The 17,631-nt window shown below is 39.2% G+C and overlaps 1 protein-coding gene across 4 annotated transcripts in view; it reads left to right on the top strand.

Annotated features, from left to right (window-relative positions):
* LOC120768988 (protein spire) overlaps positions 1–17,631 on the top strand; it is an 81,737-nt gene that overhangs the window by 10,632 nt on the left and 53,474 nt on the right. For all 4 annotated transcript variants that reach the window (XM_040095820.1, XM_040095823.1, XM_040095822.1 and 1 more), the window contains exon 3: positions 14,762–14,802. In XM_040095820.1, the coding sequence (XP_039951754.1) occupies positions 14,762–14,802 (41 nt within the window). The remainder of the gene's footprint in view (positions 1–14,761; positions 14,803–17,631) is intronic.

Below are 17,631 nucleotides of genomic sequence, written 5' to 3' on the forward strand. Positions count from 1 at the left end.
ATAAAAAATGCTATTATGGAATATCCTCTAATATTTTTTGTTACCGAAGACTTCCATTATGAGTTTCGGTATAGGTTACCTTTTACGATCCCCCTTTTTCGCAGCCGTCTTTATTCTTCTCTTCCTGTGGCGGACGGTGTGTATCTAAAAATTATTTGAGTTTCAATAAACGCCAACCACAGTGCGTCAGCATCCGGCAGTTAGTGGTGGTGATCAACGGACCGACTAATAAAACTGGTTGGCGTTGTTGTAGCAAGTGCAGCAAGTGCAACCAATTTGACCCAGTTAACGGTCAGTGTGTGGCTGAGAAATGCGCACGCTTGCCCACTCGCACTTTCCTTGCTGTCACCACTGCCTGCAACAACAACGCCACAGCAACAACTTCAGCATCCAGTGAACACAGATAAGCAAATTAAGTGAAACAACAGCAACAACCGATGCACCGTCGACTACAATGATTGCTGCTGCACCTACCGTGTGTGCATGTATGTGTGCGTAAAAATATTTAAATGCTTGCATACAAATGCGCCGTTATATAGTAGAGCTGATAAAGGCGGCGGCGCGCCTGCGCACATCTTTCACTTTTAATGCCGCTCGTGGATTTTTGTGTACCTTCTTTGGTATGCATATTTATTTACGGTCGTTCAGTTTGCAATTTATCTCGCGCGTCTCTTTCGGCGTTGGCGCACTTGTGGTACGTTTCGCCGAAAAGTCGTAATTTCTGGCCATTTGCCAAATTGCGCTGCAGGCAAGCCTGTTAACGGCAGACAATATTCATATGAGGTGATAAACGAGTTCGCTGCCATTTGAATTCTTTGATTTCGCTTGTGCTCCGCCTTTGGAAAAAAATCTTAAAATTGTTATTTTTATTTTTTCAATAACAAACACACATAAGAGCAGCCAAATAGCCATTAGCGCAAAGAAAGCGAGAAATGAAAGCAAAAGTGCGCACCCCACTCGGCTTGTTCGCTTGCCACAAAAGCCGCTGCGCCACACTCATACACAGACGCGTACATGTGAGTTCTTACTCATATATGCGCCAGCAACTCTACTTAGCTTTGCACACTTGAGCGCGGTCGCAACGCTCCGCCGTGGCTGTGGTCGGGTTCGCCGCGCTGCCGACATCGAAAGTTGCGCCGGCGCGCGGCTGATTGCTGGGTGCGCCCACCTGTTGCCGGCCACGCCACGCACCGGCATTCACAATTTCCCCGCACTTCGCCAAATCGACACGCTTCGCATGTGAAATGGTAAAGATTTGTTCGACCGACTCACCTGTGCCATTAACCCGTCGTCTTTGCTCTCGCTCTTCGCGGCGATTCTTTGCGGTGTTCTCTACCTGCTGCTGCCGCTTTCGTTAGGGCGTCGCGCTCGCTGCCAAATCATTTTATATGTATCTTTTCTGAAGAAAGTCGCGCTTTATTTCTTTTCTTTTTGTGTTCGGTTTCCCTGTGTTTCTTGTTTTTTCTGCCTTTGTTGTTGTGTATGTAAATATTTCTGGGTTTGGCTCATTTTAAATAGCCGCAGAATTGGTCATTACATAAACACCGTGGGATTCTTTCGCAAATTCAAAAGAAATGCAAATAAAGACAACAGAAATGCCAGCAAAGAACGTGTTGTCGCGTTTGAGCACTTTGTTGCCTCATAAGGAAACCGTTATGTAACATTAGGCAGAACTACAAGCGGTAGCGAATAATTTGTATGACAAAAGACACACACGTTTCCGCTTGTGTCAATGGCATGAAGGCGCCCTTTTTGTTGTTGCATAGAAATTTTATGATTTGGTGTTGTTGGAACGCTTTTGAAGCCGCTGTAGTATAGTCGATTTGTTGCGAAGTGTGAAGCAGCGCGTTGCCAAGCGATTAAAAGTTGTCCAAAACTGGCTTTTGATTTGCTAACTTCTTTGTCTTTTTGCTGAGTGCCATTAGAATAGCCGGTGTGTTGCATTCAACAACGCGTAATTGAATTTTAACGAGGGAGAATTGCAAAACTTCTAATGCAAATGTCGCGCCAATAAAAATATCGAAATGAGCAAACACTTTGCAAAACAAGCGAAGTGTCCGTTGGCTTTTCCTAACACAGCTGGCCGTAAGCCAAAGCAATAAATTCCTGATGGCGAACGAGACAAAAAAGCTTGCTGTAAATACACATATATATGTACATATCCACAAACACACATAAGTTTTTTCTGAGCATTGGACGGAATTCAAAGCATTCAAATAGTTGTTATAGGAACTTGCTTCGGATTTTTGAAATAAATATGAGCACATGTGAACACATGAACATATACCTACATATATAGGTAGAAATATGTTAGTATTTGTTAAAAATGTACATATATATATATAAATATATAATATCATTCGCGCGCAAACACTCCTACAAGATCGCGTATTTTCATATTTAAGGCACTTCGATTGCCGGCATGCCAGGCTCACAAGCGTTTTCCATGCGTTTTGCGTTCGTTTTTTGCATTGCATCACCACTGAAACTCACAATTTGCTTCGGTTTTATTGCCAACACAAAATAAAGTGTAATATTATTGGTGGCGTGCCAAGTCTCCATTCGTAAGTTGTGTAGTTATGTTTACAGAAAAACTGAAAAATAGTTAAAAATGATGGGTTTCCACTAAAAGCTCTAAATAATACCCGCTTTGCTTAGGAGATTGCGAAACATTTTTGTAATCAATAAGTGCCATAAAATGGTAATTTAAAAGAGTATTAAACAGCATATTAAAAATACTTTACAAAAAATGTTAATCTTCAACAAAGAATTTGTATTATGAAATATGTCCAAGGTCAATGGTTCTCGAGTCAATAATAAGCAATATTTCCAAGTTTTTAATTCTTACAGTGGTGGCCACTTTTATACAATATAATTTTATATAATCAAGAATAGAGATTTCAGCGAAGACTTTTTAAATTCTTGTAGAAAAATAGATACTTTGATGTGAGAATTTTTGTTTAAAAATTAGGGTTTTTTGGAATTAGGTAAATATAAAGAAAAAAAAATATTTTAAATAAAACAAAAAACAAAGTATGTTTGTTTTATCAAATTTCGGAAAAAAAATTTTGTGCAAAAAAAAGCTCAAATAGTTAGTTATATGAAATTTTCACAGAAATTTTGAGGTTATGTGAAAAAAATTCACATACAAAAGTTAAAGACCTCTCATTACCTATCTTGTCATATAACATTGTTTTGTAAAACTAGTAGTTTTCCCGAAATTGAGATAAGCCGTTTTTAACCCTCCAAAATTCAACCACGCCTCTCTCCTTCCTCCTCCCAATCACAAATCGCCCGTAAATTATTTTTCTTTCAATATTGGTTATTTTGTCTTTCGTTTCACTTAGATTTCTTCTACAATGGTTTTTGTTTTGGTTTTCAAAAATTATCTAACCTAGTCTATATGTTCCAAAACTTTTCCCTTTTCCTAAAGCTATATAAAATACCAACTATTTAACACTAATTTTGTAGTATTTGACATGAAATGAACCTTTTTGGGTAAATGCTCATTTTCAGGAAAAAGAAAACACTGATTAGTTTTGATTGATCAAAGTGGTCCAAATATTTCTCAAATATACTATATTCATGTACTTAATAAGATATTTAAAAAAATATCTAAACTTTACAGGCGTCATCGTCTTCGATTTTGTAGAAAGCTATTCTGCGTATTAGCGAAAAACACTTTTTCTATGTTCCTTTAACTTTACTCTAAAACCATCTTTACTCTTTTGACGCCACATAAATGCTTGCTGGGTTGTTTCCTCACTGAAGTCTTACCGGTTGTCATTTGCATGTGTGTGTAATAAATGTTTTATATTACAACTTTTTGCAATTATTCGTGTTTTGAAGAACTTTGCTTATCACTTTAGAACAATAACAACAATAATAATAATAATAAAATGTGAATCAAAACAACAATTGCATAAAACTCTGGTTATTACATTCGAAGTAATGACAATTGAACAATAAATGTAGAGTGCGAAGTGGCAAATGAGGACACCGTAAACAACAGCGCCGATTACTTAACACAATTAAGCGATGAGATTAAGAGCGAGTTAGCGAACACCAAAAGGCTTTTAGATTTTTTTATAGAGGGACTGCAACCATGGCTTATGTATGATACTCTCTGATATTACTACATGAGTGTGTGAGTATCCATCATCGCTTCGATGCTACTAACTTAGGTGTCAGTTCAGGCATCTGACCCACCTCGTTTACTCCACGATTATCTATTGGCAATCTGGTTGCTCATCTTTCTTCAGATAATCGTTGAAATGAAAACTGAAGTCAATAAACTGTTGCCGATCGCCGAACGCCGCAAATGAATTATTCATTAATTAACTGAAGAGAGTCGCAGAGCGATCGTGGAGAGAGTGTAATTAGTGGAAGAAGCAATACAGCTGATAAGATAAGGCTGAAACTGTCTTTGTATGCTTACATGTCCAAGCAAATGTGTGCGTGTGTGTATTTGCCGATCAAAGTTATATTTGCCTGGCAATCTAGAAGCAACATCGTCGTGATCGCGGCACTTCTCACCCGAGCAAACACTCGCAACTCAAGTGATTCAACAATATTTGACTTTCTTGTCACTGGGCAAACAGCGGCAAGTGCTCACATACACACACGGCCACATGCGCGGAAAATCCGCAGGCCGTTATTTGCCGATTAATTAGTATATTGACTACATTTTTAGCAAATGTTATGTAAATAAGGGCCTTAACGGTGCTCGACGAAAAATTACTTATTTGCTTCATGAATTTCGCTATTTTCACAGGTCGGTTTGAGTGCCGGAGTACACGTGAAGTTACTTTTCACAAAATAAATCCAACTGGTTTTTGCAGAATAACGTCAGTTTTTAAATTTAGTAGTCCATATTTTATCTGAGAGTCTATATAATACTCTACCAAAGCCACAATTCTCAGATAAGCTACCTTGTTCTTTCACTTGTCGACGCAAGCAGCTATGGGTAGAATAACAGCAACTGTAAATTTTATTTTGATATTGTCTGCTGTATTATGAGGAGCTCTCATTTGTCCAGAGTTCAACTCAAACCGCCAAATTGTATTTGTACATTGATTCAGGTCGCAAAAAATTGGTTAATTTATCGTTTTTATGCCAAGCGACATTTTTTTAATTTTCAAAAGCGAAATTTTTGCTATAAATTATAAAAAACTGAAATCTTGAAAATTATAAAAAATAAAGAAATCCATAGTGGGTTGAAACCCATCGGAAATGAAAGATAAAATGTCAGTCATCAAAGGAAAAATTTTTTATCAGCGATCTGAGAAATTTTATAAGAGAAAAACTAATTAAAGATGTGTATAAGAAAAAATACAAAAACCCAAAAAACTTGGATATTTGAATTTTCCATATTAATTTTGAGGTTATGTGACAGAAGTCTGTATACAAAAGTTATAGATATTTTCATTACCTACAGCATTTCTATAGAACTTGTAGTTTTGCCGGAAATCGATACAAATCGTTTTTAACCCCTAAAAATTCACCCACGCACTCTCTTTCCTTTTCCCGATCGCACATCGCCCACAAATTATTTCTTCTATTATTTTGTTATTTTATATTGTATTTCGTTTTTGATGGGTTTTATCCTACTATTGTTATTTTTTTTTTTGTGTCAAAAAGGTATCTACACTGGTCTACTAAGTTTTAGACGGTATTTTTGTCTATACCTTATACCATCGACATACAAGCAATTTATTGCGTTCTATTATTTTTCACCAAACACGTGTATACTATTAGATAATTGCTTATCTCTTATGCTTTGTTTGAGTGTCATTTTATATCCGCAACGATAACTAATTACTTTAAACAGCTGCCCACGCGACGTGATAGGCGAACTTTTGAGTCTTCAAGGCGAAGTTTTTAAAATATATTTCTTCATACATCCATATCTTCATATGTACAGAACGATTTTCATGTGTTTTTATTGAAGTCAAACTGTGTGTTTTGAGAATTGATAATCACGTCTCTCTAATTAATATTATTTTCTGCAACAAAACGGTGCAGAATTCCTCAACGATCTGCTCTTAAATCCAACAGAAAAGTCATTAAATGAAGTAATTTAAGAAAAAACTCCAACTTCAATCATTCACTAATTTCGCCATTCATGTCAACAATATTTGCACTTGGCTATGCCACACACACAAATGCACGATTCATAGCCATTTACATCGTTAAAAACGCCATTAACCAAATTTATCGCGCTCATCAGCTAAACGCCATCGTTTAGCATGAAATACGAGCAGCAATGAAACTCGAAATTGAATGAAAAAACGCCGACAGCAAATTAATATGTATAATAGTAAACAACAGTCATGCACATACATACATACATACATATATACATACATATGTACTTGGTATTGTTTTACAAGAAATGCAAATAAGCAAAGGCAACAACGTCGCGGTCAACGAGACGGTGAAAAAACATGATCGAATTCCCAACAACTCGCATAATGATAGCCTGCAACACACAACAACAACTACAACAAGCAGTTAACGAAATTCGGTAACAATTTCGCATGCTCAGCTGTTTGGCAGATCATCACACCAGCGCCGTCGCTCGGCTTATTTTGCTCATTAATGACGGAGGCGCCGACGAAAGAGAGACGTCAACGCGTCAACACGTCAAAAATGAAGCCACTGCAGCAACATTAAGACTCCAATAATAATTTGCTAACGAAGGTGCAATAAAAGAGACAACAAAGCTGTACACAATGGCGCACAAAAGAAGTCGAAGTCAATAAACAAATTAAAGCAAACGAGGCAAACAACACACACACACACGCACACCAATTGGCAGTTCACAACAAAGCGCAATTCGGCAAAGCCTCTTGGCTTAGGAGCGCCTTTTTGCAAAAAATATTTTAAAAAAATATGAGAAATAACGGTAGTTTAAAAATGAAATTATCAACGCAAACATACATACTTACATGTGTACATACATACATACATGTGTACAAATGTACTTGACTGCCTTAAAAAGCCTCTTTCGCTTTGTTTGCACTGCTCCATTGATTAGAAGTAGCGCACAGGGCCGCGTTGGGAGCGGTGCCGTCGCGCAACGAGTGAAACGCGTGCGAATGCCAACAACAATAACAATTGTATCATGTGCTGCAAACGACTTCTGCAAATAAATAAGAAAAAACGGCAAATAAACATTAGATTTGAGGCAAACCTGTTGAGCGCCACAAATGTGAGAAATTTTCCCACAACAACAACATTATGACGACCTTTTACCCCAAAATGAATGAAGAAAACACCGTTCATGCCTCATTCGCGAGTAATTGTTAAGCTTAACTTGCGCTAAAAAGGTACTCGCCTCCGATATATCAATTTCATATCTGCTTGCGGGATACTCGTTTAATTAATAGCCGGCTAACCCCCTGGGCTCTAGGCTTTAGATTTAGGTCACATTAGACAGTTGCGCACTGTGTTTGAATCTTGTTTTAATTTAAATACCACTGTGCTATTTCCTCTTTATTGAATCGTCCTAAGAGACGAGGGTATACTGGAGTCTAGCAAGCTACTCTAGTCATTAATTTAGAAATCGCAGTAAGATTTAGAATATGGATATCTAATTGGTTATTTGCCTGTGTTTTTAGGGTTAGAGAGTTGACGAACCAAGATCTGCAATTTTAATAATCGTTGCCTCACATTTGCAGTAGAGGAATTCTAATGTTGTAGTTGTTAAAGAGAGGCCTGGCTTTACTCGAATGGAAATCGCGACAAATTGTAAAAAGCTGAAAGGCCGTTATGGAATATGAAACAAGAAAAAACGTTATTTTTGGCTGAGCCAAAACTTTAATACCTTTCACAGGTGCATGTGAATAAAAGGGAATGAAAAGATCTTTGTCTTGATTTTGATTGGCCAGTTTATATGGCAACTATATGCTATAGTAATCCGATGTCGATATCCGTTCCGACAAATGAGCAGCTTCTTGGTGCGAAAAGGACGGGTGCAAAATTTCAGATCGATATCTAAAAAACTAAGGGATTAGTTCGCACATATACAGACGGATGAACGGATAGACGGGCATGGCTAAATCGACTCGGCCTGTCTCGTTGATCATTTAATACACCTTATAGGATCTCAGATCCCGTTCAGGGTATAAAGAATAATGAAATTATAGTCAAAATTCGAAATGAAACCGAACCCAAAGCCAAAATTTCCTCGCCCTGTTCTAAATAATAAGCTTTACCACCATGGATTTTCCCAAATTTTTATGGTAGTTTGTCATGTCTATAAAAATATATAATAATGTTCTTTAATCCTATCAATTTCCAATGCTTTTATAACAACGCAACAGACAATTTTCGCAGCAAATCACTTCTGCTCTATTCTTTCATTTCTAACGTTCTAAAGTTCCGTTATCACACAAAGTCAACTCTGATAAGTTCCTTATCACTCACCTTGTGACGCATAAAACACGCACACATGCACAGCTTTCAATTTATTTACTAGTGGGCTCTTCCGCAGGCAATGCGAGACGAAAAAAATATTTGTTTCAAAACTCAGTTCTGTGCAACAACGATTCCCACTCTTCAAAATAGCAGACAAAAGCCGAAAATAAACAAAGCTGCAGCTTAAAGCATTACAAGTTCATTTCACAATTTGGTCAAGGTTGTTAGAATTGTTGTAAGCGTTTAGTAATAACAGCAGCAGCGTGAAGCCGCGCGCCCAGAGCCTCGGCTTCTGTGTTTACGCAAATGTCTAATTTGTTTTTGAAATTTTTTAATTCTAATCTCTCGCAATGAATGGCTACTAAATGCTAAATATACATTATGAGTACATGTGTGTGTGTTTCACTAATGCACACATGCAAAGCGGTTTGGTCACGCTCTAAACTGGCACTAGGCTAGACGAAGGCGCAACGCCGGTTAGCGCACACAAAGCCCCCCATCAAAACAAAGCTTCACGCACACACACACACACTGATATATTTACATATATACATATGTAGATGCGTGTGCTTGTGTGTGCGTGTTGCCGAGCGTCGCTCAGGCACGCACGTATTCTTTGTCAATATATTTTAATGCACTCGCACACATACACACCTACATATACATCGCATTTCTGCATGTATTTGTGCTGATTGCTGTTTTTGTGATTTGCTGTCATTATTTATTAATAAGTGCCTGCGTTTATTTTAAACTGCTGCTTATCAAACCCTCGAAGTGCCGTGTAGACGTGTGTAGTTTTGAAGAGCTACATTAAAGTGCTAGATTAAGCACGTACCAAGGACTTTTCTTTCAAATATCGCAGCTCGAAAAGGGCTTAGAGGCTCAGAAATCGCTTCACATAAATTTGTTTTCAACTTAGATGGCGGTTAATTGGAAAACTATGGTGAATGATTCACAACATTGTCGCCACTGCAACTGCGTATGAGTTCACGCAAACATTATAACGGTATCTACAGGGTTTGCCCGGAAAGTAATAGAAATGAATCGATTTAAAAAAATTTATTGAACCAATTAATTTCAATTCTTTAAAAACTTTCAAAATAGGATCCTTCTGCTTCGATGCAGCGCTGCCGGCGCGATTTCCAAGCATTGAAGGCGTCACGGAAATCCGGGGGACTTCATCTGGGCCGTAAGGCGGCTGTGGAAGCGTTGGGCCGGCTTTAGTTAGATAGCTGTTCACAAGAAAGACAGTGTGAGCCGGGGCGTTGTCTGCGATGTCTTTTCGGACCCGATTGCTCCTTTGTTTGAGTCTCTTAAGGACTTCCACGTAAAACTTAGCATTGACGGAAGAACAAATTCATGGTGAACTATGCCTTTGATATCACAAAAGACAATGGCATCGTTTTCACTTTGGATTTGCTTATTCTTTCCTTGTTTGGGCGAGGAGACGCCGACGTGTGCCACTCGGAAGATTGCCTCTTTGTCTGCATTTTCGGCTTGCACTACTCACCGAAACACGTCTTGCGAAATTTTTTGTCCTAACTCTCCAGGTGCTAGGAGACCACTGACCAGCCGCTCATACGTTTGCTAGGAATGCTTTCTACCAAATCCTGTCAGTGCGCGCACGTTCCGAAGTACAGTCGCGGCGGAAGAAAATCAGTCATATTACTTTTCTGTATATGAAATTGAGGTTATTCAAGAGTATGTACATATTCTGCTTAAATGCTTCCTCAAATGCCGGAAACTGGAACTTTTATTTCAATTCAGTGCCATACCCACCCATGCAACACATATGTACATTCTCATTTGGATATTCAAATGTGTGTGTGCACATAAATGTCTCCGCATCGGACTCTAATAAATATTTCCCTCACTCGTTAAACGGTACATTTTACTCGACATTTCTCATTTCTTGTTTCCATTTCACCAAATGAAGTAAAGTTAAAACCCGCACATTGGCGTTTACGAAATTGTATCAGTTCCGCAGCTCCACAGCGCGGCGCAGCGCCGCAGATCGCGCCCAAACAGGTTGGCGGCTCAGCGCGGACCGTGCTCGAGGCAGTCTCCTTTCGGCCGCTCCGGCCACTTTCTAGTCATTTGGCTTTAATTAAATATCAATATTTATTAGCGTCAATTGTTTATGCACACACACATACACATTTCCACGCGTGTGTGTGTGTTCGCGTGAATAAAGTCGTCCGTGCATTTTTTTGCTGGCACTCAATATTTACTCGCTTGTCGATTTGTGAGCGTAAATAATAAAGCTGAAAAGCGCAGAATTAATGTAAGAGCAAAAAACGGCAACAACAACAAAATAAACTTTTGCAAAAAACAAATGCACAAGAAACTAATTGAAAATTGAGTAAAAAACTGCAAAGGCGCTGTTAAGCCAGCTGATTGACTACCGACTAAATACTCGGCAACTAGTTGCCAATAATAACAAAAACAACAACAAGAGCAGCAACAACAAAATGCATATTAGCAATGCAGCTAGTAGCAACGGTAATCGTGGCGTTCACTGGTGTTTGTGCAGCTGTGGCTTATTAAGCAGTGTTTTTGTTGTTGTTGTAATGCACCGTTCGCTCGTTAGCCTTCGGAGATAGTTGGCAATGGCTGAGGACAGCAGCATACTATAAGTGTTAGTTGTTGTTTTTGTTGGCGCTAGTCGCTAACGGTTATCGATAAGCAATTGAGAGCCAATAAACAGAGGTGGTGGCGGGGGTCTGAATACTCAACAATAATGCTAACTGACTGCCAACCCGCCAGTCCATCAAATTGACGCATTATGTGCCGTTAGGCACGCGGACACCACTGCACACCATAAACTATGGATCGTAATTGACCACGCCATGCAGTTTTTAATTTACCGTTGTACCCGTTGCGGGAGGGGAGGCTGCTGGTGAAATAAAGGCAAATAGTAGCATAGGCCCCCTATCACCCAAAATGCAGCGAGAGGAGTTGGAATCGACAAGTCCATTGGAAAAACTGGGCGAAACGCCTTCGTTTCGGCGGGCGCGCTCGGCAGGTGCAACATTGCCAGCGAGGAAGTGGCAGCAGGTGCCTTTTCTTTGTTGCACTCGTATGCTTAGTGCTGCGATATTTGCACGGGCTCCCGAACGCCCACAGGTAGTGCGCTTACCTTGTTGTTGTTGTTATGTTTAATGTTTCATTTAACGATTTCCTTTTTTAATTTTTATTTTTTTACATTTACTTTTATCTACCGTTATCGTATTTGCTGCCAAAGTCGCCGGCGTCGCTACTGTAAGACTCTTACAAGGCGGGGTTCAGCGCCGCATATTGACTCTTACCGTTAATGGCTTTAATTACCGCCAATCATTCATGCCACCAAATGCCAACAACAGCCAATTAATAAAACTAATTATGTTTGCCAACTTGTTGAATTAATTGCTTGAGTTTATTAGAGAAAAAATACACTAACAACAATAATATAGTTAGTTTGCACTCTATTTACGTCTCACTAAGTGGCGTTGAAAGTGGTTTCCGGGTCACACGTCAGCCACTGGCTTCGGCGAAATTTCATAGTCGCATTTTTTATGCAAATGTCGGTTGAAAATATTTTTATTGCGTTTTTACGACACTCGAAAACAAATGAGCAGGTTTCTCACGCAATTGAAGTCCGAAGTCTTAGTCTACTTTCTTTATTTCTTTATTTATTAATTACCCCACAATAAAAGCATGATCTGAGCAAATATAGAATATATATATGTTCACTATAAGCACACACTGTGCGTAGCTGCTTCATACATAAATTTACATAGTTTTAGTAACCGCTACTTAATGTCTATGTTTAATCTAGAGAGACCTTCTAACACAACATAGCCCACAAATTAACTACGCTTAGAAGATCGCAACGCTACTCGGCCAGCAAACCAAAAGACCATCATTACTTTGGTTAGTAAGCATGCTTACTTGTGGAATCCACATGCTTAAGTAATTGCTATAATTGACCCGGTTAAAGATGGAAATTAGTGTATGTGTATAAAATCTTCCACTCCGGGTCAAAAGAGATAAGACATAAGTGAGACGAGTAAACTGGGTAGCGCTCATTAGACGAATATTGATGAAAACTTTATTTTTTATTTTTCTGAAATTTTCAAATTTTTTTTATCATATTTTTTTGAAACTACCAACAAAGTGCTTATGCCGAAATTTTAACCCAGTTCACAGTTTATTACTTATTTTGCGCGTTTAGTCGAAGTTCTTATTCTCTGTTTTGCGGTCGCAACCTTTGCAGTGAAGGGGAGTAGCCGGCCATGTGCGATTTTCAATGTCGAGCATTCGCTTTTCCATTGTTGCATTGCCGCGGCATGCAGAATTGCGCGCTCAAAATTTAATTAAACTAGATACTCTTACTAATTGAATAAAGCAGCTGCTCAAGCGTGAGCGCACACAAAGCAACAACAATATGGCTGGGCGTTTGCGGCATTCGCATGATGTCATTTGCGTTTGCGAATATTTATTTTATTTAATAATAACGGCTTTCTGAAGAACCTCCCACAAGCGCACACGCAATAAATGGGCGCACACACACGCGCGAGCATATAAAATAGCGACGGCTTTTGGGGACGGTCAGGGAGCGTTACAGATTGAGTTTAATGATGCCATCACGGTCTCTTTTGGCCGTGGAGGCTACAGACTTTGCGACTGCCGCACAGCAAAGCATATACTTACCTATATTTCCATGTACTCCCGGTTGTGTGCGAATATTTTCTAATCAAATTATTGGCTCTTGACTCTTGGCGCGTTCTGCGAAATTTGTTGCTGCACAAGTTGTGGCATGTGGAACACGCAAGCCGAATTTAATTTGCTGAAATACTTAATTGACATTTAACGGTCGTTTTGTACCCAAAAGCTGTTTGGCGTTCGCCGTAGACATTTTGGAGAAACACACACATATATACATATTAGATACAAATTTGTTTGTTTTTGCCTGCTTGACTGCTGCTTTAGTATCACGTAATAATAGTATTAATAATAATGATGTTACCGCTGCGGGTGGAAGCTTATAAATTATTGGTTTAATTCGCTTTTTCGGTACGACGCCAATTTTTAATGAATTTTTTGCTATTGCTGGTGATTTACGCGTTTTAGGCAAACTCGCGCATCGGTCGACCACACGCTGATGTCATAAGCTTCCCCGTGACATAATTTGAATTTCAACGGCCCAAAAAATTCAAAGCATGAATATATAAACAGAAGTCAGCAGCCAACATTCCTGCAGTCAATTGAATATTTCTAACAATTATTTGATTTGAAAGCTGTTCGAACAAGATGGCACTCTGCGCCACCGTCACCGCCACCTGCGCCCTCAACCGCCGATGATGATTTATCGTCATCAAATGCGAATATTCACCACCAGCGGCTTAGGTGCGCAGGTTGACGGGCGCACTCGGTGTCGCTTAACATTTCAATTATCAGCAAAAACAAAAACACACTGCGACACTGCGAGTGTTGGCCGCGATCAGCGAGCGCTTCGGCACTCCAGCTGACTTTTAACACTGACTTGAAGCATTAGCATTGCATATTTTAACAATTTATAGTATTTGTATTTGCGCATGGACTCTGTGCGTGTGTTTGTGTATGTGTGCGTATGGTATGGCAAATAAGCGCTCGAACGGTTCAGCGAACTCAGCAATCCAATACCACTCATTACCAGCGCCATTGCCGCCGATTTGCATTAGCACACACACACGCACGCGCAGGTACAGTGCTACATAGGCATGTGTTCATCCATGTTTCTATGTATTTAATAAATTGTATACTTTTTTGAAAACCCATTTGCAACTTGAAATATGTGGGCCACACACACGCTCACCCCTCTACGCTTACGAGTAAAAAATGCCTGCTAACTCACAAAAATGAGGCGCCGCCAACTCCTCTAACCCCGCAAGCGACGCGGGCATGCATCGACACTGTTATATATGTTCGGTTGTGCATGTGAGCACGCGGCGTGCGGTGTGCTTTTTTCTTCCTGCATCACATCACGCTTCGCGCATTTGTCGTGATCTCGTAAATGTCATTGGGCACTGCTTAATCTCAAGAAGATATGTTTAAATTTGAATAACAAACTCATCGTCGCCTCTCGAGGAGAAGCACTACTTCAATTTGTGGTTGTTGTTGTGCCGCTGATTTACCACGCTTTTGAAGGCTGTCTGGGCGCAACTTCGAGTGCATTGTTGATGACTGATTTTGCAACCAAATATTTGCTTAAGCTGTTTAATTTTGCTTCACTTAATTTTTGAGATGATAATCTCGTTGAAGACTTTTATGACTTTTCTCTTTTTCATTGAGTTAATTTTTTTTCTCTCTCTCTTTGTAGGTGATGATAATCACGCGCTTCTGGTGGCTTCACATAAAAAGGTGAGTGAGAAAATTTAATTTAATCAACGCCATTGAGCATTTCTTACAAATATTGCAAGGGTTTTTTTCAAAATTTTCATTTTGAAAGTCAAATGCGGGTTTTGTAAATAGTAGAAAATGATTATAAAACTATAATGGACACTATTTACTGTTTTTGTTAAAGTTACATTTAGTTTAGTTGTTGTTACATTACATTACCTTGCAGTTTTTGTTGAAGTATAATTTTGAGATTAATCTAATACTACGAGTTCGTGAACACGGAAGTATTGAAATCTCAAGTGCAGCGCCATCTAGCGTTGACAAACGGATTTGACTCGCAGATAAGCATTTTGAGTGGCAATATGTGGGAAGCTTGTTTAGTGTATACGAAACTGGGTGCAACGAACGAATATACATACATATATGGCAATATTAAACACACATAAATACATATTTATTTGCAGTTAGACATCGAAATCATTGGATATACATACATATACATATGTGACCTGGTCTACGAAAAGGGAGCTAACGTGCGAAAATTCTATCACGTGAGGATTCTATCACGTGAAAAAGCATCTCATCTTCCATCCGAATCAACTAAAAAGTGAAAATGACACCTAAGTCCCCTTTCCGTAGACCAGGTCACATATATACATATGTATATTCACCTAAAATGAAAAATAACGTAACATCACTTTTCATAAGTTTTCAGGCGAAGGAAAAAATAGAAACTACTAATATTGAAACAAAATTTGAGTTTTGGTTATAAAATGGTTATATATTGGTTATTATGTATATTTGACAACAATCTTCAATTTTTGACGTTAAATAGTTTGTAAAGAAAACAAATATTATTTTTAAATTGCGACATAAACAAGTGCATGAATGGTGTAATGCTTAATTCGCAATATTGCTCGTTCACTAAAAACGCCATTGTCTGCGACCTTAACAATGAAAATGTCGCGTTCTTTTTGTTTTTTGGTTTTTAATTTTCATGTTTTCAGCAAAAGCAGCTCCACATATGCCTACCGTCCCCTCCGCCGCAATTGTTGCGCCAATTTTTTGCTTAACAACAATTGCATCACTTAGTTTTACGAGCTCACAATAGACTTTTATTAAATAATTGGCAATAGAAACCACAAACATGGAAAACTAAATTAGAGTCGAAACAAAAGCACGCTCGCCGCCATTTATTGGTGGCCTAAACGTCGCTGCCGTCGTGTATGTACAACAATTTAGCTGCCCGGCTGCTCGGTTGCACGGTTGCAAGTGCGCAATAGTTCAATTACCTGCCCCATTAAGCGAAACTGTGGATTGTGGCGTGCGTGTGGGTGCCGACCGTGGACTGTTGCATGAGTCAAGCGGCTGCCGGTGTTGTTCCGCTCGGTTGCACAACTGGCGGGTAGCTTCTACTCTTGCTTTTGTTTTTGTCACCGCAAGCAGCCGCTCGGATTTCCAAGTTTGAAATATGAAACGCGGTTGCTGTTGCACACATACATAGTAAAGAACAATGAAAGGGGAAATGCTTTGCGAGCATCGCTGCTGCTGCCGCCACTGCCTCTGCGGTCTCTGCTGCTGCAGCAGCGTGTTCTTGGCTTTGAAAAGTTTTGCCACAAAGAGGCATTTGTCATAAATAGGGCTCTGCGTTGAGGAATTCTCGTACGTGTGTTTATGCGCAAGCTCCATTATTTCTACTCGCGTGTGCACATATGTATATATTTTTAAGTATGTGTGTGTGTGTGTATGTGTCAGAAGTAAGGCCGCGTGCATTCGTACTAGTCCGTCTAGCTTGGCTGCTTATTTTAGTGAATTCATTTCATTTTCCGTGTTGTTATTGCCTTTAACTACAGTGCGTGACAAGTATCACCGCTTAGCAGCAACAACAATAATAGCATGGCTCAGCGCTGAGGTTGGCAAGCAGTCAGTGTCGGAATAGAATTTTATTGCAATTTCTATTCTGTTCATTCGCCAGTTTTGCATTTTTGCATTTGCAATATTCCAACAGCCGCTACACACACACATACACACATGCATATATACACAGTTCGTTTGTACGAGTATAATTAGTAGCGAATTACAAATTGCTCAACGACACATTTAGTATGAAGGAAATGTCTGCAATTGCTAATAAATGCCAATTAATTTGCCTTAATTAATTGTTGGCATTTTTCATGTTTTTGTTATTGCTTTAGTTTCTACTGTTGACAATGACCTTTGTAGTTGTTTCATGGCTGGGCGGCTTATGTAGAATGCTGTAATTGTTTTATTATCAGAAAAACGAAAGTTCTCTGACAGGAAAGAGGGGGAAATTGAATTTACACATGTATAGGGTTACGATTTTTTCAAAAATTTTGCATTAAAAATCAGATAGATGTTTGCATATCTTCCTCGAGTGGTTTGAACTCTATTTTGGTACCCTTAAGAAGGTATATTAAGTTTGCCATGAAATTTGTAATACCGAGAAGGAAACGTCGATTCTTCTTCTTCGTCACCGGCGTAGACACCGCTTAAGCAGTTATGGCCGAGTTAACAACTGCGTGCCAGGCATTTCCTCCTTTTGTAATTTGGATTTATGATCTTACGCAGAACCTTTCTCTCGAAAACTCGTAACGTCGACTCGAGGCATGTCATCGTCCATGCCTCTGCACCATATAGCAGGACGGGAATATTGAGTGTCATGTAGAGTTTGGTTTTTGTTCGACGAGAGAGGACTTTACTTCCCAATTATTGGCAAAAGTTATTCTGCGTTGGATTTCGAGGCTGACATTGTTATTGCTGTTAATACTGTTTCCAAGATAGACGAAATTATCTACGACTTTGAAGTTATGACTGTCAACAGTGACGTGG

The sequence above is a fragment of the Bactrocera tryoni genome, chromosome 2 (genome assembly GCF_016617805.1).
Source record: "Bactrocera tryoni isolate S06 chromosome 2, CSIRO_BtryS06_freeze2, whole genome shotgun sequence".
NCBI lineage: Eukaryota > Metazoa > Arthropoda > Insecta > Diptera > Tephritidae > Bactrocera > Bactrocera tryoni.